This window comes from Pseudonaja textilis, chromosome 3 (genome assembly GCF_049901715.1).
Source record: "Pseudonaja textilis isolate UNSWEBS1 chromosome 3, rPseTex1.2, whole genome shotgun sequence".
In the NCBI taxonomy this organism is placed as follows: Eukaryota; Metazoa; Chordata; class Lepidosauria; order Squamata; family Elapidae; genus Pseudonaja; species Pseudonaja textilis.
This window is the reverse complement of record NC_141992.1, coordinates 106,214,371-106,238,697: the sequence shown is the minus strand read 5'-3', so window position 1 is coordinate 106,238,697 and position 24,327 is coordinate 106,214,371. Positions and strand designations below refer to the sequence as shown.

At 46.0% G+C, this 24,327-nt stretch overlaps 2 protein-coding genes across 3 annotated transcripts in view; both read right to left on the bottom strand.

Annotated features, from left to right (window-relative positions):
- Positions 1 to 20,096, bottom strand: part of CRIP2 (cysteine rich protein 2) — a 161,750-nt gene extending 141,654 nt beyond the window's left edge. For both annotated transcript variants that reach the window (XM_087932051.1, XM_026718744.2), the window contains exon 1: positions 19,767 to 20,096. In XM_087932051.1, coding sequence (XP_087788177.1) covers positions 19,767 to 19,809 — 43 coding nt within the window. In that variant the 5' untranslated portion in view covers positions 19,810 to 20,096. The remainder of the gene's footprint in view (positions 1 to 19,766) is intronic.
- Positions 377 to 7,542, bottom strand: LOC148126259 (uncharacterized). Its single transcript, XM_087928709.1, has 4 exons — positions 6,437 to 7,542; positions 5,180 to 5,486; positions 4,671 to 4,756; positions 377 to 512 (listed from the first exon to the last, which is right to left on the bottom strand). Exons 1-4 carry the CDS (start codon positions 7,540 to 7,542, stop codon positions 377 to 379), a joined length of 1,635 nt encoding a protein of 544 aa, XP_087784835.1.
- Positions 20,097 to 24,327: the final 4,231 nt, after the last annotated feature.

Genomic DNA, 24,327 nt, shown 5'->3' with positions numbered 1-24,327 from the left:
CCAAAGCTTGCGTGTCCATGGGCGGGTCCTCGTCCAGCTCATCACACCAACTGTTGAACCACTCGTTGAAGCCCCCGTCTGCCGAAGGCTGCAGTAGCATCCAGACAGTAGTGTCTGATGAAAGGAGACGGGATGTCCACATGGCCGCATGACAAATCTCCTCCAAGGGTGCTTGAGTCACCCAGGCAGCAGAAGTGGCCGCACTTCTGGTAGAGTGCGCCGTCAGACCTTGGGGAACCAGAAGGGCCGCAGCTTTGTAGGCCTGCTCAATGCAAGATCTGACCCATCTGCTAATAGTAGAAGAGGCCTTGTGCCCCAAGTGAGAAGGGAAAAAGGAAACAAACATGGCTTCCGACTTCCTGAAGGAGGAGGCCTTCTAGGTGGCATCATAGATGCGCCTTGTAAAAGGTTGGAGAGACACCAGGATAATGAGGGTGACCTTTTCTGGAAAATCAGCCTTCTCTAGCCGCTGCTGCTCAAGTGCCACACAGTCAACTTGAGCCACTGGGGCTCTGGGTGGAGCAGAGCTCCCTGAGATGAAGGAAGATTAGATGGGCTGGGATCCTCCAAGGAGAAGCCACCGATAGGTTGATCAGGTCTGCAAACCAGGTCCTCCTTGGCCAATAGGGTGCCAGGAGGAGGAGCTCTACTCATTCTTCCAACATCTTCCGAATTACTGCCAGAATGATGGGAAGCGGGGAGGAAACCTTTGGGCCATCTGCACCGAAGAGCATTGGTCCCCTCCACTCCCTGGCAAGGAAACCTGGTGAAGAATCTGGTGACCTGGGCTTTTTGAGGAGTGGAGAAGAAATCCACCTCTGGTGTTCCGAATCCAAGGGAAAGGTCCCTGAATAGAGACGGAGGAATGGACCATTCTGCCTGGTCAACTAGGCTCCTGCTGAGCCAGTAGGCCTGGGTGTTGTCGACCCCAGAGATGTGGTCCACCAAGATCGACAGCAGGTGTTTCTCTGCCCATATCCCCAACCGTAGAGCCTCTCCCATGAGGGCTCTGAACCTCGTCCCCCCTTGCTGGATGATATGAGCCTTTGCTGCCATGTTGTCTGTAAGGACTAGAACATGAGAGCTGGTCACTGAGTGCCTGAAATGCTTGAGAGCCAGAAAAATGGCTCTGAGCTCTAGCCAATTTATGGGAAGGGTCTGCTCTGACCTGGACCAAACGCCCTGAGCTATCTGGCCCTGTATATGGGAACCCCAACCCAGGAGGCTGGCATCGGTGGTTATCACTAGCCTGTCTGGGACCCTGAACAGGAATCCCTTCCAGATTGATGGGGAACGCCACCAATTGAAAGATCTCCTGATTTGTAGCAGGAGCGGGACCTTGATGGATGAGTGGCTGGTTCCTGCTCATTGGTAGGGAAGCAGGAACCATTGGAGTGGACGGGAGTGGAACCGAGCCCACGGGACGATGCCAATACAGGAAACCATCTTCCCCAGAAGTTTGGACTGCAGCGACAGGGGGACAGTTTGATATTGCTGGATCTGGCTGATGATCTCTGCAAGCCTCTTTCCACAAGCTGGGGACAGGAAAACCTGGCATGACATGATATCGATGACTGCTCCCAAGTGTTGCAATTTGGTTGTGGGAGAGAGCTGGCTCTTTTTGGTGTTGATGGAAAATCCGTGGCTCTGGAGATATAACAGGGTAATTTACAGATCCTAATGGGCCACATGGAAGGAGGAGGACAGAATCAAAATGTCATCCAAGTAGCATTGGATCCTCACTGGAACAGAATGCAGAGATGCCATCAATGCTGCCAGAACCTTCGTGAAGACCCTTGGAGCCGATGAGAGGCCGAAGGGAAGTGCTCGATACTGGTAATGGGTATTCTGATAACAGAAACGGAGAAATTGGCGATGATGAAGCCAAATGGGGATGTGGAGGTAAGCCTCCATGAGATCAATGGAAGAGAGATCGCCCACCTGAACGCTCTCTAAAATAGAATGCAGAGTCTGCATTTTAAATCGCCTGTATTTTACAAATTGGTTGAGAAATTTTAGATCGAGGATGGCTCCCACCCCCCCGGGGCTTTGGGAATGATGAAAAGGTGAGAGTAAAGCCCACGTCCCCATTGAGAGGGGGGAACAAGTTGAATAGCTCTGACTTCAAGGTGGTGTTGAATGGCCTGACTCATGAGGGCTTGCCTTGAAATGTCCTGAGAGACAGGACAGATCAAAAAATTTTCTGGGGATGGCGTTAGGAAGTCCAATTGTAACCCTGACCTAATAGTGCTGAGCACCCAGGCATCCGTCATTGACTCCTCCCATTTGGAGGCAAAGAAGGCTAGGCGACCTCTGATGGATGGGGAGAATGAGGGATTACTTAAAGCAATGGAAGGAACAACCCCCTCCCCCCGAAAGGGCCGTTTACCAGTAGAAGGCTGTTGCCTGCCAGATGCTTCCGCACGTTGGTCTTGGTGTTGAGAGTATGGCCTGAGAGCGGGGGAAGTGGGATGAGGTCTCCGCTCGAAAAGTAGGAGGGTGATAAGGAGCTGGGCGATAGTCGGCTTTCTTCCCAGAAGAAGAGAGAATTTTACGTTTATCTCTGGTTTCGATGAGATAAGGTTCCAGAGCATCGCCAAAAAGCTTACCGCCTGCAAATGGAACTGAAGCCAGCTTCCATTTTCGGCATGATTCCACCTGCCAATTTCAGAGCCATAACAGTCTTCTTGCTGCTACTGAAAATGCCATGGCTCTGAATGCAAATTTGGTGGAATTGAGAGTGGCATCTGCAGTGAATTCCGCCGCTTCGATAATCTTAAGGTCTTGCTGAGACCGAAGGTCAGAAGCAGGCAATCTATTCTGGAGTTGGTGCAGCCACCATATGGATGCCCTCGTGAAAAAGGATGCTACTGTTGAAGCCCAAACAGCCCATGCAGCAGCCTGGTGATTGCGCTTGAGGGTCTGTTCGGAATGTTTATCATCCAGTTTCAGGATATCTTCTGGCTCCATGGGAGTGCCAGAAGATGAGAATGAGGCCAGAACCGGAATGTCAACAGAATGCACTGCCAGGGCATTGTCCAAGGCTGCGCTGACGTTGTAGAAATGTTTATCCAGAGAAGATGGGCGAGGACCTGCCGAAGGGGAAAGGGCGTTGGTGCTTACCTGATATGCCCATTCTCTTTGAGCTGCGAAGAGCATCCAGTAGTGGGAGGTGCTTCAGTCTCTGCATTCGTAGGCTGAGCTTGAACTGAGGAACGCTCCTGCTCCTCCACGTGACTCCTCCATAGCGCTCCCCAGTTTTGCGAAGACAAGAGGAAAAAAGGTGCTCTCATTCCTACTACCTAAAAAGGTTCCTTGGCCGAAACGAGGTCCCTCCAGATGGAAGAAAAGGGTGGGGCTGGATGCTCTTCGCAGCTCAAAGAGAACGGGCGTATCAGGTAAGCACCAACGCCCTTTCTCCTATGAGCTGCTCAGGGCATCCAGTAGTGAGACATACCAAAGCTTGGCCTGTCCTATGGGAGGGACTCCGTCTGGTTCGGAATCTCCTCGGGGTCCCTAAAAACCCGTTGCAGAAGCCGTCTGCCAAATAAGGCTTCCGCGGATGCAAAAACATCAATTTTATAGTGCCTGATGAAAAGAGATGGGGAAGCCCAAGTCGCCTTCCGGCAGATTTTGATTATTGGTGCCTGGATAGCCCAGGCTGCCGAAGTTGTCGCACTCCTAGTGGAGTGCACAGTTATGCCTCTGGGCACCTGCAGGGCCTGAGACTGGTAGGACTTAGCTATGGCCGCCCTGATCCAGCGGCCTATGGTTGACGGTGACACCCTGTGACCCTGCATTTTGGGCTGAAAGGAAAGAAATAAGGCCTCCAATTTTCTGAAGGACTCAGTGCGCTTGATATAGATTCGCAAGGCGCGCCTTACATCCAGTGTGTGCCATTGCCTTTCCCTTTCCTGCAATGGGTTTGGACAAAAATTCAGAAGGATGAGCTCTTGGGCTCTATGGAAGGCTGAATTGACCTTGGGCAAAAATGTGGGATCGGGACGGAGGATCACCCGATCGGCATGAAAAACACAGAGGTCTTGTCTGACAGACAAGGCTGCAATTTCCGATATGCGCCGAGCAGATGTAATGGCTACAAGGAAAACTACCTTATATGTTAAGAATTGGAGGGTTGACACCCTCAAAGGTTCAAAAGGCTCTTTGGTGAGAAAGAGAAGGACTTTGTTAAGGTCCCAGGTGGGGTAATGGTGCACTGCTGGAGGGCGTAAGTTGTTGGCCCCTCTAAGGAAAGCCCGAATATGTGTGTGATGAGAGAGGGAACTGAAACCCTCACAGGAAAGGACTGATGTCAGAACAGCCACCTGTCATCTCAGCATATTAGGAGACAGCCCCTTGTCAAGTCCCTCCTGAAGGAATTCTAAGATCTGTGCGATTGAGGGGGAAATGGGGTTAATTTGAATCCTGCTACACCATCTACAGAAAATGGCCCATGTGACATTGTAAATTCGAATGGTTGAGGGTCGTCTGGCAGCTAGGATGGTGTTAATAACCTTGTTGGAGAGCATTGTTGGAGAGCTCCTCAAACTGCTCCGCTCAACCTCCAGATGGTCAGTTGAAACCATTGGGGGTCCGGGTGTAGGAGGGGCCCCTGAGATAGAGAGATCCTGTCTGGTGGAATCCTCCCGGGGGGGGCACCGAGAGAGTACGTAGGTCCGCAAACCACGGCCATCTGGGCCAGTGAGGTGCCACTAGGAGCAATTCCGCCTTCTCGTAGAGCAGCTTCTGAATAACCCTGGGCACCAGAGCAAGGGGGGGATGCATACAGGAGTCCCGTGGGCCATGGGCAGCGGAGTGCGTTGTAATTCTCTGCTCCCTGGGATAGGTACCTTGAGAAGAATCTCGGGAGCTGGGCATTGAGGGGGGAGGCAAATAGGTCTACCACCGGTTGACCGAATATCCTTGCTGCCTCTCTGAATAGGGATGGGTGGAGGTGCCACTCTGACTGGTCTATGGTGGCCTTGCTTAACCAGTCTGCTTGAGTGTTTGATAGGCCCAATATGTGCTCTGCCTTGATGGACAGAAGATTGTTCTCCGCCCAGCGGCACAAGCGCTCGGCTTCCCTCATTAATTGTATTGATTGTGTGCCCCCCTGTTTGTTGATGTGGGCTTTTGCTGTCACGTTGTCTGTTAAAATGAGAATGTGCTGCCCGCGTACCTGGGGGAGGAAGCTGCGTAGGGCCAGGTGCACGGCGCGAAGCTCCAGCCAGTTGATGCTGCATGCCTGTTCTATTGCAGACCATCTGCCCTGAGATGAGAGTGACTGGACGTGGGTGCCCCATCCATATAGATTGGCATCTGTGGTGATAGTCAGCCTTTGAGGCTCCTTGAAGAAGCAGCCTTTGTTGATGCCCGGTTTGGCCCACCAGAGAAGGGACGTGAGGACCTTGAGAGGTACCCTGACCATGAGTTTGGAATTGCTTCTGCCGGCTCTCTGGTACGGGAGCAGGAACCACTGGAAGGATCTGGTGTGAAGACGGGCCCAGGGAACAATAGAAATGCACGATATCATCTTTCCCAATAATTTTGACCAATCCAGTAAGGCTACCCTCCTACGGCGCCTGATCTCCCTAACCAATTTCTGAATGCTAAGTAGTCTATCTGCAGACAGGTAGACCTTACCTTCCACCGTATCGATGACAGCCCCTAAGTGAGTTATTCTAGTAGATGGGGATAATTAGCTCTTCTTCCAATTTATGAGAAAACCATGTTCTTGGAGAGATATTAAAGTGGCCTGAGTGTCTCTAGCTGCTTGATGGATAGAGGGGGACAGGATTCAAATGTCGTCCAGGTAACATTGGAGACGAATGGGAATGTTCCGGAGATGGGCAGCTAGCGCTGCGAGGACCTTGGTAAAGGTCCAGGGGGCGGAGGCCAGTCCAAAGTGAAGGGCCACGTATTCAAAGTGGTGATTATTGTAGCAGAACCTTAAGAATTTGTAATGGGAAGGCCGAATGGCAATATGTAAGTACGCTTCCGTCAGGTCAATGGACGTGAGCACATCCCCTTGCCTGATGCCCATCAGTATCGATTGCAGGGTATGCATTTTGAATTTGCGGTATGTTAGGAAGCGGTTGAGTCGTTTTAGATCTAAGATCGCTCTCCACCCCCCCCCCCGAGTGTTTTGGCAGAACAAAAAGGTGAGAGTAAAAGCCTCGCCCTCGTTGCTCGGGCGGAACTGGTTGAATGGCTTTTATGTTTAAGAGATGCTGGATAGCGGAATCCATTAGATTACACTTGACCGGGTCCCTGGAAAGCAGGGATGACATAAAGAAATTTGGGGGAGTGGTTTGAAAATCAAGGGCAAGCCCAAATCTAATGGTGTCCCTGACCCAAGAGTCAGAGGTAGAAGAATCCCATTGATTCGCGAACAACTTAAGACGTCCGCCAATGGAGAGATTGTCTCTTGACCTACCTCAGACGTCGGAAGGGCCTACTTCTGGCTCCCCAAAACGGCCTTTTATATTGACTGCCCCTCCGGATCCTGTCTCCGGAATCGGCTCTATCCTGGGGTTGACCTGACCTGAACGATGGAGGCCTCTGATACCTGGGAGAGAAGGGGACCTGATAGGAGGGCCGAAAGGAACCCCTCCGAAAGGGCTGCGAAGTTCTGAAGTCTGACCTTCGTGTAGGGGAAGGAAGAATTTTTTTCTTACTGCGGGTCTCCATCAGTAAGGGGTCCAGGGAAGGGCCAAACAATTTGTCTCCTACTATGGGGGAGGAAGCCAGCTTGGCTTTGTTCTTAAAGTCTGCTTGCCAGTGTCTCAGCCAGAGTAGACGTCGGGCTGTGACGTGAGACGTGATTGCCCCTGCTGAAAATTTAACCACATGGTATGTGGCATCAGCAGAAAACTCGGCTGCGGCAGTGAGCTTTGCGATGTCCTGGTGCGCCCTGGTGTTGGATGTGGGGACGTGTTCCCTGAGCTGACGGAGCCATTGAATGGATGACCTTGTGAAAAAGGATGCGGCCGTAGCCGATCTGATGGCCCATGCATCCGACTGATGAGCCCTGCGCAGGGCCAGCTCGGCCCGCTTTTCTTCTGGCTTTAGGGCCTCCAGCGCATCAGTTGGAGTTGAGGATGCCAGGCACACTATGGGCGCGTCTACCTCAGGGGTGCTTAATAATTTTGAAAATTCCGGGTCCAAATTAAAGTATTTTTTGTCGTGGCTGGAGGGGGCTGGGGGCACCACTACGGATGCCAGTTGCTTTTGCACCAGGTCGGCGAAGATGGGTGGAGCTGGGATAACCTCGGCCTCTACGACAGGCTGGTTAAAAATGGGATCCTCTGGCTCCTCCACTGAAGGAGTGGGAAGGTCTGTTGGAGATTGCTTACTTAGGCCTGAAATGTTTTTGGCCTTGAATAATAGGGATCTAAAAAGGTGTGGCTTGAATAGGCCCACGAAGGCGGGCTGGTCAGGGATGAGCCCCTCATCCTTGGACATTTCACCCTCTAGGGGGTCTGCCTCTGATAGGGGCTCGCTGTAGTGCGTAGACCCCAACTCGAGCTTGTCTGGTTCCATGAACTGATCAAATTCCTCCTCCTCCCCCCCTTCTTCCTCCTCCTCCCACCCTTGAAGGGGGGGTCTCCCTTTGCAAGGGTACCTGAGCTTGATGTTGGTCCGATCTGGGCAGGGACCTTATTGAGTGAGACTCCTGGTCAGAAACCACCGGATACTGACTGGGCCTGATAGCTTGTTGGATGCCGGCTGCGATCCCTTGGCGAATAGCCAACTCCGTCCAGGATCTTATTCTTTCTGGAACCTCCTCAATGAGAGACTCCTCTTGACGGAGGCCAGCTGATGTTGGAGTGAAGGTGGCTTCTGGAGCCCTTCTAGCCGGTGTTCCGGGAACCTGAGTCAGTTGTTGTTGAGGGCAAGCTGCACCTAGATGAGAGGGAAACATCTAGAGGAGGGGTGGGTGAGCAGAGGTAGAGGGACTGGAGGAAGGAAGAACGTGAGGCACCTTGAGTGCTTCCTTAGCTCGTTTGTCAATTTCCTTTTGCAGGGCCTTGTGGCGCCTTAAGGCGTCCCTCTGGGCAGCTTTGGAGGTCTCTTTAGCCTGCTTGTGCAAATGATGGGTCTTGGCTTTTGCCTTCAATGAAGATCCTCTAGAGGTATTACCATCTGCCATTTTAATTATTTATAAATATTGCAGTAATAGGTTAGAAATCAATATAAGGCGGTTGGCACGCCCAGGGTCCGATCTGAGGCAAGAACAGTTGCCCTGATCAATATTTTATGTCCCCCTTTTATTGTTATTTTTTTAAATATATATATGTATATATAACTATAAATGTGTGTGTGTGTGTGTGTGTGTGTGTGTGTATACATACATATGTATACACACACACACACACACACACACACACCAATGAGTCGTACCTCAGTGATAGTATTTTTTGTGATTTAAAATATTATACTGTCAAAATATATGATATAAATATTTGTGCCTGTGATGGCTAGGAAGGCTGGTGCAATTATATCCCTGCTCCTGGGATAGAGTAGATTGTATGCTCAGTTGCCAATTAGAAAGTAAGGCAGAAAGAAATCAAACCAATCAGCCAAATTTCAAAACGCCTAGGCCCGGTTGTAAATTAAAGTTGGGGCCTTCAGCAGCCTCTCTGCACAGGCTGACACAAGGCCTGGGTGCAGCTGCTGCACCACTGGTTGAGCTGTGGGGTAGAGCCAACTAGCTTTAAATTGCTCACTAATGCAATTTGGTAAGATGAGGATTAATCGCTCAGAAAAGCCAGGCGGGAACCTGTTACTTTTAATAAACTTCCACTCACAGCACGATAAGAAAGAACAAAATGGCGCGCAGCCACGAGGGGACTCCAAAATGGCGCCCGTCAGCACGTCGCACCTCTCAGCGGCGTTTTACCCACCTGGTAGGAACGAGGCTGAAGCTCTGCCCACAGAGGTGGCCAGGGAAGGGAAAATTAGTCCCTCTGATAAGAAAACGGCGTTCGATGGTGGGGGGAAATGAACGGTACGACTAGGAACAGAGCAATACAAGCTGCTAGAAATGAAACGAAACAGAACAGAACACAAGAAAAAAAGGCAGGGTTTATTTATTTATTTATTGGTTGAGGGAGGTGTGAAAAATCACTGCTGACCCTCTCCTTCTCCTCCCTGGGGGCGCAACTGCGCTTCTCCTAGGTGGACAGAGTGCCCAATCAAGCAATGCACAGTGGCTAAAGAGAATGGAATAATCAAACCTGCTAGGAACTCTGTGTGATCGAATCAAAAATTCTGCTTCGGCCAGGAGCTAGCAAAGAAACAGCCTGTCCGCACGATGCTGAGCAAAAACTGGGGAACGCTATGGAGGAGTCACGTGGAGGAGGAGGAGCATTCCTCAATTCAAGCTCAGCCTACGAATGCAGAGACTGAAGCACCTCCCTCTACTGGATGCTCTTCACAGCTCATAAGAGAAGCACGCTGTTCCTTGACCATGTCAGAAGGCAAAACCTCTGCATGTACCACAGGCTTGGAGAAGAGCGAGTCTCCTTGGCTAGAGGGATTTCCTTGTGGCTCTGGTGACAGCTTGGTAGTGACCAAGGCCTTGCTGAGTAATGGCCTGAAGAGAGGTTTGAAGACCAATGCAGAGGATGTCTGCTCTGGGTGAGAATCCTCTTCCTCTGAAATATTTTGGTCAAAAATCTCACCCTCTTCACGCTCTGAATGAGAGGAGTAACTGTGTTCAGATGGTGAACCCCTTCCTTCCTCATCAACCTCCTCCCATTCTGGTAGAGAAGAATGGACCCTGGGGTCCTGGGGCCTGTGTAAATCAGGGTGATCAGGCAAGGAACTTATAGATTGAGAAGGGAGAAGGGCCTGAACCCTTTCCAAAGGCTGAAGAATTTGCTTGAAGCCTTCAGCCAATCGCTGCCTAATGGCCAATGAGACAACATCTTGGATATCCCTTGGTCTATGCTCAAAGGTAGAGGCAGAAAGCCGAAGGCCCACTGCTGTGGGAGTGAAGGTGGCTTCAGGCCTAGATTGAGGAGAGGTTCGAGGCCTGGAGGGAGGGGGAGGAGCATAGGGCACAGAAGCCTGTTGGAAATAAGGCCCAGATCTGCTTAGATCCTGAGGATCTGATTGTACTGCAAGAGCCTCAGGAGACCAGGATGGAGGATGGAAAGGCTCATAGATAACTTCTCCTCCCCTGGGAGGGCTTGGCTGGGGCCTACAGGTATCACCTGAAACATGCTGTAGTTGCACTCCCTTCTGTTGAATAGTTCTGTTGAACTGCCTCTCCAGGAACGCATGTCTGAGCTTCTCTGCCCTCAATTCAGCCTGAGTTGCCTTCTTAGAGGCTAGAGCCTTAGCTCTGATTTTAGCAGCCACCTCCTTCTGGAATGATTGGGTACGTTGCCTACGTCTTTTTCTCTTATTGGGCTTAAGAGATTGTTCCACTGGGGGGGGAAAGCCCTGCCTGAGCCTTATCTTGCTCCATTTGTAGAATAAAGGCTCTTGCGATGGAAAGAAACTGTTTGGAATTTTTTTGTATTAAGCGCCTTAGGGTATAAATTGGCTCCCGGGCTTACAAAATGGCCGCTCACCTCATGGTGGAAGGCTTCAATCCAAGATAGCCGCTGACTAGGGGGAAACAGGCTCTGAGATCGAAGAATCTCTCCTTAGGCTATAAAGAGCCCCGAGCGAAGTCAGCAAAGGAAAGGGCAGCCTCCGGCCGCACGACCAGCTGGCTGATGCTGTTATCGGTTTGCTGATCACTTTTTACAAGTGCTCAAACTGCAGGCGTGGGGGAGGTCTACAGACTCTGCCCAACTTGTCTGAACAGTGCTCTGGCAACACTGCTCCCAAAGTTGCAGGAGAGAGAGCCCTGCTCTCCTGGAAGAGCAGCTGCCCAGATCCCTGGAAGCTGCTTGAAGCGAGGAAAAAAAAGTACTGAAGCTCGCTGGTGATTGCTATCGAACAGAACACTTTCAGAGACACAGCTACTGACTGAAAGGAGCTGAATCAAAAGCTGGGGTCTCTCCCGGGGGCTGGCTTTTATATTTTAGTACAGACTCAGCTAAATGACATCATAGGAAGGAGTCAACCCATCCTGGGCTCTCGATGCAGCCTGGAGGAGAACCATGGTGCACCTAAAAGATATCTCAGCTGGACCCATAAATTGGAACTGCCTGGGAATTGTAAGGAAGGAGTCCACCAGAACTGAGGCAAACTGGGGTCTGACTTTGCCACACCACCCCCTGCACCTCCTTATCTCTCTTCCTAACCCTCATTCATCTATTGGGTTTTTCCAAGATAAGCACAGCAGTGTCCCCACCTCACTGCCCCAGCTGTTAGTCTAAGTGTGCAGGCAATGGATGCTTTTGCTTTTTTTTTAAAAAAAACCTTAAAACATCTACCACCAAAGGAGGGTGTGTGTGATAAAGAACAAGGCAAACTGAATAGGAGTCTGAACTCCATGCTTTCTCCACCCTGCCTCCCACATCTAACTCTCCAATTTGGAAGAAAGACTTTGAAGAGTGTTCTTCACAAGCAACAAGCATGTGACTGGATCTTGCTAACAGAGTAAATGCAGCCTCCCTACATGGAATTCTGTTTCCTTGGACTGAGAGATAAAGAAGGTGGCAGTGATGCAAAGAGGCATTTTGGCAGACTCATGCAACAGTTTTCTGCAAAGAGCTGTATTGTACTGCTGTTGCTCAGGGGATGCTTTAAGGTTTTGTTTGTCCCTGGATCCAATCCCAGCCCAGCTCAGAGAGAGCTGAGCTATTAAACTTCTCTATTACCATTTTCATTGAAAACACTGAGAACTAAATAAAATATATAAGAGATAAGTCAATATGTAACAAATGTATGGGATTGTGCCTGGGATAGGGTTGGGGGTCACTGGGGTCACTGTGGTGGACAAGCAACCCCAGAGCTTTGCAATTCTGAGAGTGTTTGCAGCTCAGCAAGGCAAGGTACAGAGTGCTCAAAAGGCAGATATGGAGTGGTAGTGCTGGTGCTGGCGGTGATGATGTGGGTTGGGGGAGTTGGATCTCCTGTAGTCCTAAGTGCAGGCAGGCTGCCAAGCGCCTGAATTTTGATCACATGACTGCAAAGGCACTACAAAAACTGTAACCTATGGCATAGATCATGTCCATTTTTTCAGTACTATCATATCTTTGAATGAACACTAAGCAAATGGTTATAAATCCAGGACTATCTGTAAGCGTTTCTTCAGCACTAAAGTTCAAAAACATCAATACACTTTTTGTGTATCATGGAAAAAGTTGTTGCCAATCACTGCATGCTTCTGTCACAGTTAGATACAAGTGTGGAAAGATCCTATTTAAAGCTGTTTTTATATCATACCTTTAATGTACTTCATCTGTTCATTTCACAGAACATCCAGATAACACTGTCTCAGCTGTCAACATATGATAATCGATACAGTATTGATAATGTTTCCAAAGAGCACTGCACTAAAATGTTCATTAACCAGAGGGGGGGAGGGAAGAATATAACATAGGTGTATTACATTTGGCAAAAGTTCAAATTTAAACATCTATTTTAGAACTTACATCAATTAGTGAAAGCCAGGTCAGCACAAATAAACCGTTTGTCCCCTAGCTTGGGAATGGATGCTTGTGGGATCCAGGTACTCTCTGCAGTTAGCTAGCTATATAGCACAGGGCAGAAGCCTTTAAAAGCTGAGACTTATGAGAGAGATGCATAGCTACAAAGATCCAGCTTCTCAACTGTATCCAGCTTCTTCACTATATGTGAACAAGAAGTAGGTAAAAATCGCTATCTGTTCAAAAGATTTTATCAAGCTTGCTTTTGGAAGAACAATTTAGAAAAAGCCTACACATTTCTTATGACATTTCAGAGATGCATAAATCAGTCTCTCACACACATTTGTTACATATTGACTTCTCTCTTACATTTTTTATTTAGTTCTCAGGGTTTTCAATGAAGATGGCAATAGAGAAAGTGTAACAGTTGTCATCAGACTTGTTTCTACGGTACTCTGTTCAAGAAATTTTTTTAACCAAAAGAGTACCCTTATGATTTTGAAAGAGTATCTTAAGAAACATTCAATTGTACTGCTTAGCAGAATCTATATACCAAATAACTTTTTAAAAATGAATTTAATATAAAAAAATTTAAATGTTGCAACACATGGTTGGTTTTCTTTGCATTCCTCTTGATATGAAAGCTACAAAATGGAGATGAAGCTCTGTTGAGGAGTGGGACACACATCTCCAAATTGCCTGATTCCGGGGGGTTGTGCCTTTATGCTGAGTCATACACATCCCAGAAACTCTTAATGTAAATAAAAACATTTAAAATAAGATGAAATTTATCTATAAAAATCCATTTGATTTTATTTGTTTTCAATGTAATAATCAAAATCCAATAAATGATGGAATGTAAATTGGCCTCATATGTGTAACCACAGTTACTAACCTCAGTCCAAAGTGTGTTCTTCTTCTGCATATGGACAAACAGTCTTTATACAATGTTGTTATATTTGAACCAGACCAATAACTGCTGAAAGATGTCTCCTATTATTCATGCAGAATTTCAGTTTTGATTTTTATATTTTCCGTAGATAATTTTTTTCTACAGGAATGATTCCAAAAGGTCTCAACAGAGAAAAATGCTATGAATATACTTATTTTATGTTCAAGAGTATTCCCAGTACGGAAATATGTAGAAATATTTCATAATAAACTTAACCACTCCTGTATATAATTTTTTTAAAAAACTATCTTCCTTAATATGGCTATTTGAAAATGGTGAAAATGAAACAAGCACATTGGGTTGTATACAATTCAGTTACAGGAAGGGTTTGGAAAACTGAGTATTGTGTTGTCACATTTATCAAACTCAACCAATTCCAGGAAGGAAAAAGGAATTGTGTATAACAGATGATCAAAATATAATTGATGTTTAGCTTAATGTAAGAAAGCAATTTCTACCAATTCTATTAAAAAATAAATTGGTGAACAGAGATTGTTTTCCTAGATTCTCCACAATCAGCCAATAATGCCTAGAACAAAGACTGTCAGAGTAAAGAAAAGAATCAGGCCAGGTTATTATGCAGCACCAACCAAACCACATTCTGGACCAATGCATCTGTTGTTGAACAAAAGATAGCAATGTTCCTTTGATAGAAGCAGGAAAAAGATTAGCAGTTTAAAATAAATACTTGGCTGCTTACTCAATCCCATCCCTAGCTAAAGAATATCAACAAAGAATCCATGAAAGCTTAGACCAGTGTTTAGCAAACATTTTGCAACTATGAATGTTAGATAAATGTTTGAAATATGAAGACATTAGAGAATCTATTTAAATAGCCAATTGCATGTTTTCATCTTGATGTTTTCTTCTTGAAGAGCAATGGGATAGATTTTTCAGTAAATGCGATTAGGATTATTGTGTACACTAGCCCTTCGTTCCATTTTTAAAACTCATTTTAAATTGAATTTTTCTATCATAACAACTAATAACATAGAGTATAAACTAATCAAGATTGTTATTCATTAGAAATATCTAATTACTAAGGAACATTTAGATGGCCAGTCTAATACAATCCCAGTTTTAGTTACTCTTTCTTCATATCTTCTATTCATTTTTATTCACATATGCAACATCACAGTTCTACTCATATTTGGATCCCCCCCCCAATTAAAATATTCTTTATTCTTAATATTAAAAAGATGCAGGATAGAATATTTCCACTAAAAGAGGAGAAAAAATCTTAACAAAGGCAGCCCCAATAGCAGCCCAGTTTTCCTGCCATAGGAAAACAGCCTCAAGCAAAAGCTTGAAGACAACTTTGTTTCCCAAAAAGTAGAGAAGGGAACAAAGGATCAGCCATATTGGACTTAATTCTCACTAACAGAGATGAAATGATAGAAGGTGTTGAAGCTACAGGAACCTTTGGGGGGGAAGTGATAATGCAATATTGGAATTCAACAATATGCAAGCACAAGCAATAGAACAGTCAAACTAGAGTCTTAGAATTTAAAAGAGCTAATTTCAATAGAGAGAATTTGGGAAGGATTCCATGGATGAGAATCCTCAAGGGGAAAGCAGCTCAAAAAGCTTGGGAAATTTTGAAAAGTGAGATTATAAAAGCCAACTCTTAACACAATACCAATGAAGAAGAAAAATAATTGTTCTCAAAAGAAACCAGCATAGCTGCATAAAGAACTCTCTGATAAATTGAAAGACAAAAGGACAAGTATAAAAAGTGGAAAGAGGGGCACATAACTAAGGTCGAATATCAGCAAATAGCCCAAACCTGCAAAGATGAAGTGAGAAAGCTAAGGCTCATAATGAACTAGGGCTTGTGACAAAAGTAAAAAAATAACAAAAAAGCTTTTTTCAACATGTTAAAAACAAGAAAAAAGTCAAAGAAATGATTGGTCCTTTGGGTGGAAAAAGTGGCAAGAAGTGACAAGCAACAGGGAGAAAGCAGAACTCCTTGTTTTTTGCATTCCTCTTTACACAAAGGGGAGGAAAACAGTCCAACCTATCAAAAACAGCACTGCAAAAAATAGATTAAGAGCACAAGTTAAAATAGGGAAGAAAATGGTGAGCACCTGTCCACCCTAGACAAGTTCAAATCACCAGAACCAGATGGATTACACCCCATGATTCTGAAGAAACTGGCCGACGTGATCCCAGAACCACCGAACTATATCTTTCAAAAATCCTGGAGTACTGGGAAACTGCCAGAGGATTGGAAAGAGCTGATATAGTTTGTCATGAAAGCAACTGCCTGTGAAGGCTCTTGGATTGGGGCTGAAAGGTAAAAGCGGAACAGTAAGCTCTGTCCCATAGTTGGGTAGACCAGGTTGCCCTGATTTTAAAAAAAACCCACTTAATTCTTCCCCTGGTACAGCCAACAAGTTGAGGAGGACCCGTGGCTTAGGGGTTAATCATCTACCTAATATGTAAGTAGTCCGGGTTACCCAGAATCCCAGAAGGGTATGGCTAGCTGATGAGAGCTAAATAGCTTGAAATAGATCTATACTAATCTCCCTTTATTTCTTTGTCGGTAAAACATAAATTCACAGCACAAACAAAGTAATAACCAAAAGCGAACAGACAAATCTTACTGCATTCTTTGACAAGTAACAAAATTAGTGGACCAGAGGAGTGCTATAATTTACTTGGACTTCAGTAAGACATTTGATAAAGTAGACCATAACCCACTACTTGATAAGAAAGACAGCATCAACACCAGATGGATTTGTAACTGGCTGATCAACCGTACTCAACGTATAATCCTCAATAGAACTGCATCTATATGGAGGGATGTATGCAGTGGGGTACCCCAAGGCTCTGTTTTAGGCACAGTACTCTTCAACATCTTGATCAATGACTTGGACAAGGGGATAGATGGGGAACTCATCAAATTTGCAGACGACACCAAGCTAGCAGGAATAGCCAACACTCCAGAAGATAGGCTTAAGATACAGAAGGGTCTTGACAGACTTGAACATTGGGCGCTATCTAACAAAATGAAATTCAATGGTGAAAAAAGTAAGGTCCTATACTTAGGCAAGAAAAACAAAATGCATAGGTACAGTATATGTGGTACCTTGCTCAATAGTAGCAACTATTAGAGGGATCTTGGTGTCCTAGTAGACAATCATTTACAGTAAATATGAGCCAGCAGTGAGCAGCAGCTGCCAAAAAGCCAACACAGTTCTAGGCTGCATAAACAGAGGGATAGAATCAAGATCATGTGAAGTTTTAACACCACTTTAAAATGCCTTGGCAAGGCCAAATTTGGAAATCAGTTTTGGTCACCACAATATAAAAAAGATGTTGAGACTCTAGAAAGAGTGCAGAGAAGAGCAACACAGATTTTAGGGGATTGGAGGCTAAAACATATGAAGAATGGTTGCAGGAACTGGGTATGTCTAGTTTAATGAAAGAAGGACTCGGGGTAACATGATAGCAATATTCCAATACTCAGGTGCTGCCACAAAGATGAGGGAGTCAACCTATTCTCCAAAGCACCTGATGACAGGACAAGAAGCAATGGATGGAAACCAGTGGTGGGATTCAATATATTTTTACTACCAGTTCTGTGGGCATGGCTTGGTAGGCATGGCAGGGGTAGGATACAGTAACATCTCTAGTCAGAGGTGGTATTTGCCCCTTCTCCGAACTACTCAAAATTTCCGCTACCGATTCTCCAGAACTGGTCAGAATCTGCTTAATACTACCTCTGATGGAAACTATAATCAAGGAGAGAAGCAACCTAGAACTAAGGATAAATTTCCTGACCGAACAATTAATCAGTGGAACAATTTGCCTCCAGAAGTTGTAAATGCTTCAACACTGAAGGTTTTTAAGAAGAGATAAATGGATAACCATTTATCTGAAATGGTATAGGGTTTCCAGCCTAAGCAGGGGGTTGGACTTGAAGACCTCCAAGGTCCCTTCCAGCTCTGTCGTTCTGTTATAATCTCTTGAAGAGGCTAGATTTTAGGGATGCAGAATTTGTATTAATTCAGAAAAACTGGGTCAATTTATTCATAAGCAAAGAGCAGCCAGAAATCCTAAATAAGCAATAGGCAAGGAGTCCAAACTGACAAGATTATCTCAGACAAACACCTAGGATTTGCATTATCCCTTTTGCCTGTAGAGTCAGCCATGACCCCTACATGACCCCATAGGAATTTGGCAACAGCCATTAAAATATTGAAGGACATATTCTTACAAAGGAACAGCATGTCAATCACAAAGCCCCAGGAATGTATAAAAACCCACCTACTCTTTAGGAAACAATGAATACATTTTTTTTTTGATACTATCTTTATAAAATTCTATTAAGATAGACTTGGTATGACTTTATGCTTTGCTATAAAATAAATTAAGTAAACTATAGTTATCTCGTTAAAGTATGAACTAACAAAATTATAGTCAAATGATTGTTTAATAATATTAGGCTATATAATTGTTGATTGATAATATGAGCTATTATGTAATATAACTACAATGGAGACTATGAAATGGATGCACAAAAAAAAGTGGTAAACCAACCGACACACTGTCTGTAAACTCATGAAGGATGATGTTTTTATGTTTTATGTGTTTTTGTTTGTTAAAATTAATAAAACTGTTGTTTTTTTAAAACCCATCTACTCTCAATCTTAAACATCTTAAACATTGTATGTTTCTCATCTTCACACAGAAGCTGTTTCCAACAAAAAGAATGGGAACAGACCAGTTACAGATGCTTTTGTAAAGGTGAAACAAGATGACCAACTATTGTCTTACCTGTACCTGAACAGAATTTGTTTCCTGCCTCTGTTATTTTTACAAACAACTCAAGGCAGCAAACATATCCAACACATCTTCCTCCTCCTATTTTCCCTACAACAACCCTGTGAGGTGAGTTGGGCTGAGACAGTGACTAGTCCGAGGTTACCCAAACAAGCTGAGTTTCATGGCCAAGACGGGGTTTAAACTCATGGTCTCTTGTATTCTAGCCAAGTGCCTTAACTCCTAGACCAAACTGTTTTCATGCTTAAGTTGATCATTTCCTTCCAACCAATGCCCCCTGAAATATTTAAGGTCATATATGAAAACAAAGCTCTGTTCCAGTAGAATAGATAATTGTTGAGCTGGTCCTTCTAGTAGAGCAGCTTCCCATTTAATATGCTTTATCTTAAACAAGAACAGTAACTGATCAGATATGCTACTAACCCAACAGCAGCACTAGTCTAAGTGAGAAAAATAGTAATGTATTTTGATTATGACACAGAACTTATTTAGATAAAAGTTTTCCTTCTTGGAAAGTAGATAACAGGCCCTGGAATAAATATGGAAAGGAAGAGAATTTTTAAATATATAGAGAGAGGGTGGGGAGGGAGGGAGGGAGGGAGAAGAGTATGTGTGGGGCAGAAGAATTTCTGGACCTCTCTGTCTACCAGCCATACATTTTAAAGAAATTTCCAAGTAGAGCATTTTGATGATATTTCTGTTTGTCTGTAACTTCTGGGATTCTATTGGTTATGAAAATCGAAGTTCTATTTTTTACCATGACTGAAGCTGACAGGGACACCATAGAAATGCAGCAATAGCCTTGGGTGGGGTTAATATATAATAAATGGAAATGGCTGAAGAGGGGAATTTGAACCACTCCTAACTTCTTGGAAGAAGCAGCTGGAGAAACAGAGGAATTGTTCGATTTTTAAGAAAAAAATGAAGTTTTCTAAACCTGCATCCTCTGCAAATAAAAAACCTTTAACCTTAATCCACAAGGGTTTAGGAAAATCATAATGCACTTCCATAGGAAGACCTGTTTTTGTTTTAAGGGCATCTCAGTCATCAGCTGGAAAATATCTCAAAGTGATGAGAGGAGTGATGATAGATAACAAAGGGAATTGAGTTACCACCTACACTGGCTGATCTTTGGGTTCCCACAATGAACAAATCATATTTTTTCCATATAATCAATAACATTTATTTTAGAGATGCACTTTTGAGGGTGGAAAGAAACTGAGTTACATATCGCTCCCTGGAAAGAAGGCTGACCCCCACTTCTAACCCTCCCAACGTAGTCTGGGCGCTCCAGAAGGCAGTTTCTCAGCCAGGGCAGAGAACTGTAATGTGTCATTGAAAAAGAGAGCCAAACATCACTAATAGCTGGGGTAGAATGCTCAAATCTCTAAATTGCAGGATTTAGAAAACACGAGAGAGGGAGATACACGCCCGAGAAATACAATAATACAAAGAAGGAGAAAAAGACTCACCGAAGTAGACAGTCTTGTCGCACTTGGGGCACTTGGATGCCATGATGGATAATGAAAATCTAACCGCGATCTTTTTCTATGCCTGTCAGCCCCCCACTAACATGCTTCTTCTCTCATCCACCCACGCCGGCTAGAACACGCCTTAGTCGCATGTCCATTGGCTGCGCTCTCCAGTCAAGGGAAGAGAAGGTACGTAGATAGAGTCGCCACTGGGTGGGGCTATTAGTTCCCCCTATCGCCTCCCTTTATTGACGAAAGATCAAAAATAGAGCAATGGGATATCTTCCTGCTGTATCCTTTCAAGCATACAGAAAGGCAGCTTCCGGCGGCTGGGAAAGTGAACTCTGCTTTGCTTCGAGTTCTTAGGTTGGTTGCTATCTGCTGCCTCTGTGGTAGTTTAGTGGTAATGCCCGCCATCAAAAAGAAGGGTGCACGCTGAGAAGCAGCTTCTCCTTTTAGTCAGTGCTCCCAAATAGCATGGTGGGAAGACCTGGGCCTAGAAGGGTTATACTGTATGAACAGGTATCGGCTGTTCTTATTTATGCTACACAGATAAGGCAAGGGTCAGCTGCTAAAATCAAAAGCTGCAGTATCCACATGGAAAATAGTTACAAGGCAGTAATGTGAAGTAAACTGAAGCACTTTTGAGTTGGAGACCAAGAGACTGCTGTCAAACTAACAAGTCAGGCCTAATATAATGTTGAAAGGCTGGAAAATGCCTTTCTTCTAAGGATTCGGTTTTCCTGCTGGGAGTGCTCCAGTACAAGGACACAGACAACTGCTTAGAAGCTGGTTTATTCTTCAGGAAGGCAAGAGATAGCAAGAAGTCTGCTTCCTGGGGCTAGCCATCTTTGTATAATAAACTCCTAATTTTTATACCTTTTCTCCTTTTGTGTGTGAGTGCTTGTGTTTGTATTTCTTAATGTTTTAAATCCTGTCAGGGGTTGTCTTCATTTCCGCCAGAGGGTAAACTCTGCGGGGTGGTTTGATTGGATTATCAGTTTCATCCTAATGTTTTCTTATATTTGTTTGGTGGCAATCTCCTGTCTGCTCGTGTCTTTTGTCTATTTGTTTTGCTGATTTGGCATGACCTTTTGTTTGTAAGGGATTTCTTTTTCTTGTTTCCCTAGCTTTCTTAATTACTTGGCTTTTGTCTAGGGGGCTTCTTTCAATACCTTTTATTAAATCTCTTTTCCTATGCAAGTTTGTTTTATGCCTGGCCTGATGTTCCCTTTGGGCTTTTCCTGCTTGGGTGTCACCACTGTCCTCATGAAGTTCCCTTTCCACAATCCTTCATTATTTTTTTTTAAAGGGTGGTCTCTGATTGAATGTCTGGGTATACTTGTTATTTGTGATCAATCTGGATCATTATCATAGCTGCCTGTCTCCCCTTTAATTTACTCTTCTGAGAGGGAATACAGGCCTTTAGGCAGCTAAGGCAGGGTGGTATGCATCGACAGGGGCAACACATGAGGGCTCCAAAGACACAAATGGTGACTGTGGTTGTTATAAGGATTTTGAGCCAATGGAAATCTGGCATCCATGAGAAGAGCCATGAAAAGTCCAGGAATGATTGCTCCTGACCAATATTCTGAGATAGCTCTTTCAGGTGGTGGATGTCCCTCCCTACGAGTTCTGAGGTTTTGTCCAGATTGAGGCAACACATCCCTTGGAATTTTCCGCAGCCATAGTTATGTTTCAAGAGAAGGAAGCCTATTGCTGCCCAATTCTCCAAGGTGGCTTCTCTGACCTCCCTCAGTTCTCTGTTAAGGGCATCCAGGGCATGGGAGGTCAAATTCAAGCTTTTTTGCCAGGGTACATGCTAGTCTATTCAAATTTTTAGAATTTCGCACTGCCAATCCAGGTACCCCTACCAAGGATATTGCCAATGAGATGTATTCGGTTTTTGTGGGAGGGGAGACTTTGGAATCACAGTCTGAGTCTAGGGTTTGGAAGGCTCTCCTGTGTCATCTCTGTAAGGATGGCATAAGCATGGTTAACCTTCCCAAGGTGCAGGGGCCATTTGTGGCATTTGCAGGAAGGTATGTGTTGTAGAGCGGCGGAGACACGAGACTGAAGCCAGAGCGAACGTTTAAGGGCTTTATTCAGTTGAATAAAGGGTTGCCGCATCTGCCTGGCTAACTCGGCAGATCAGCTGGCGGCAACAGCTAATGCCGTCTGACAGCTCCCTTTTATAGCCGGCTGTCAGACGGCTCAGCCAATGGGAGCGGTTGGCGCTCCCGCTTGAACGACGGACCTGGTTGGGGACTCCCACCAGTCCTATAGACACAACACTCCTTTCCCCCGGCCAGGAGCATGCGTAGTCCCGCAAGTATGTTGGTTGCCTGCAATGGCGGCTGGACCGTCGAAGCTCAGGCAGGTTGCTGGCTGGAACAAAGTCCTCAGTCCCCAGGAGCGTTTCAGAGGTCGTTGGCGAGCGTGCTCGGTCGGCGTGGTCCATCTGCGGGTCTGGTAAGCCTTCCTGCTCGGTCTGTCTTTGGCGCGTCGTTTGGTCGGGGCGGTAGACCGGGGCCTGCAGGGAGCTTTCGTTGTCGGCGAGGCGAGTCGGGCCCTGCAGGGAACTCTCGGCTGGGTAGGCTGGGCCTTGCTGGGGGGTCTCGTCGTCGGCGTGGTAGGTCGGGTCCTGCAGGGAGCCTTCGGTGCTGGATGGCTGGGCTGGGTAGATCGGGTCGCTTGGTTGGTTAAGGAACCCATCAGCTGCGCCTCTCCATCGCCTCCTTAGCTGGTTCACATGTCTGCGCCACAGGCGTCCATCTTCCAGGAGGACTTTGTAAGATCTTGGCCCTGCAATTGACACAACCTGCCCAGGTACCCACAGAGGGTCCCCTGCATAATTCCTGGCATAGACCAGGTCATGCAGGGCGAAATCCCTGACCAAGCTGTCAGATCCAATAGGGGTATCCGGGCAGTAATGGGGGTGCAGCCTGTCCAGGGTGGTCCTAAGGCGTCTCCCCATTAAAAGTTCTGCAGGAGATTTATTTGTGGTGGTGCATGGGGTCGTGTGTTGGCTAAGAAGGTATCGTGACAGTTTGGAGTGCCAGTTTTCCTGGCCAAACCTAGCAAGTGCCTCCTTTACTGACCTGACTGCCCTCTCCGCCATCCCGTTGCTAGCTGGGTGAAAAGGGGCTGTGAGGATGTGTCTGATACCCAAGTTGGCAATGAACATGCTAAACTCACAAGATGTGAACTGGGGGCCATTGTCAGACACCAGCGTGTCAGGGAGCCCATGGGTAACAAACAAACGAGTCAGGGCCTTAACAATTGCTTGAGTGGTTGTTGAAGGTAGTAGGGCCAAGTCTATCCATTTGGAATATGAGTCTACTACAACCAAGAAGGTCCTTCCATGTACTGGCCCAGCCAGGTCGATGTGCAGGCGAGACCAAGGTCCCCCAGCACTTTCCCACCTGGTAGGAGTAGCTGCTGGTGGGGCGGGTCTGGTTGCTTGGCAAGGTTGGCACGAGCTTACCCAGGTGGAGATTTGGGCATCCATGCCTGGCCACCAAACGTAGCTGCGGGCCAGGGCCTTCATCCTTACGATGCCCGGATGGCCCTCGTGAAGGACCTTTAGAATGGGAACACGGAGAGTGGCTGGGATGACCACCCTTGTCCCCCACAACAGACAACCCTGTAGGTTTGACAATTCTTGCTTGCGTATCTTGTAAGGAGTGAAGTCAGGAGTGTATTGTGTTTCCGGCCACCCCCTTCCCACCCAGTCCAGAACCTGGGCAATTACCCTGTCTTTTTTTTGAGTGCGTTGCAATGTCTTCAGCTGTAACAGGCAGTTTAAGTTCATTTATTTCAAAAATGGAATGGATAGGTGCTGGGTCTTCGACTGGAACAGGTAGGGGGCAGCGACTAAGGGCATCAGCATGACTTAAGTTTTTTCCAGGGCAATGCACCAATTTAAAGGAGTAAGCGGCTAGGAACAAGGTCCACCTGGTCATCCTAGGTGATAGTACCTGTGGGGTTTGTTTGTCCCCTGACAAAAGCCCCAGAAGTGGTTTATGGTCAGTTATGAGTTCAAAATGGTGCCCAAATAGGAATTCGTGAAACTTTTTACTGCAGCTACTGCAGCCAAGGCCTCCTTATCTATTTGGCTGTAGTTTCTTTCTGCAGCAGAGAAAGTCCTAGAGAAGAAGGCAATTGGTGCCTCAGAACCATTTGGGAGCCTGTGGCTTAGGACTGCCCCAATACCAAAAGGGGATGCATCAGCAGCCAGGATCAGGGGAAGTTGTTGATTAAATTGGATTAAAACTGCATCAGATGTAAGTAAGGATTTGACTGACTTGAAAGCTTGGGCTTCCCTTGGTCCCCAATGCCAGGGGGATTCTTTGTCTAACAGTCTGTGTAAGGGCTCTGCAATGGATGCTTTATGAGGAAGAAATGAAGCGTAAAAGTTCAATAGCCCCAGGAAGGCTTGGAGCTCCGTCTTGTTGGTTGGTGTGGGTGCCTCGTGGATAGCCCTGACCTTGGATTCGATTGGGTGAATGCCAGAGGCATCAATCCTATACCCCAGAAAGTCCACTTGCTTAGTGGCGAT

Bases quoted from the DNA above. Each gene is read 5' to 3' on its own strand.
- LOC148126259 (XM_087928709.1), bottom strand. From the start codon at position 7,542: ATGGAACCAGACAAGCTCGAGTTGGGGTCTACGCACTACAGCGAGCCC. The intron at 5,487-6,436 runs GTAGGTCAAGAG...TCTTCACACCAG, and splicing joins AGGCCCTTCCGACGTCTGAG to ATCCTTCCAGTGGTTCCTGC. The intron at 513-4,670 runs GTACTCTCTCGG...TGCTCCACCCAG, and splicing joins GCCGTGGTTTGCGGACCTAC to AGCCCCAGTGGCTCAAGTTG.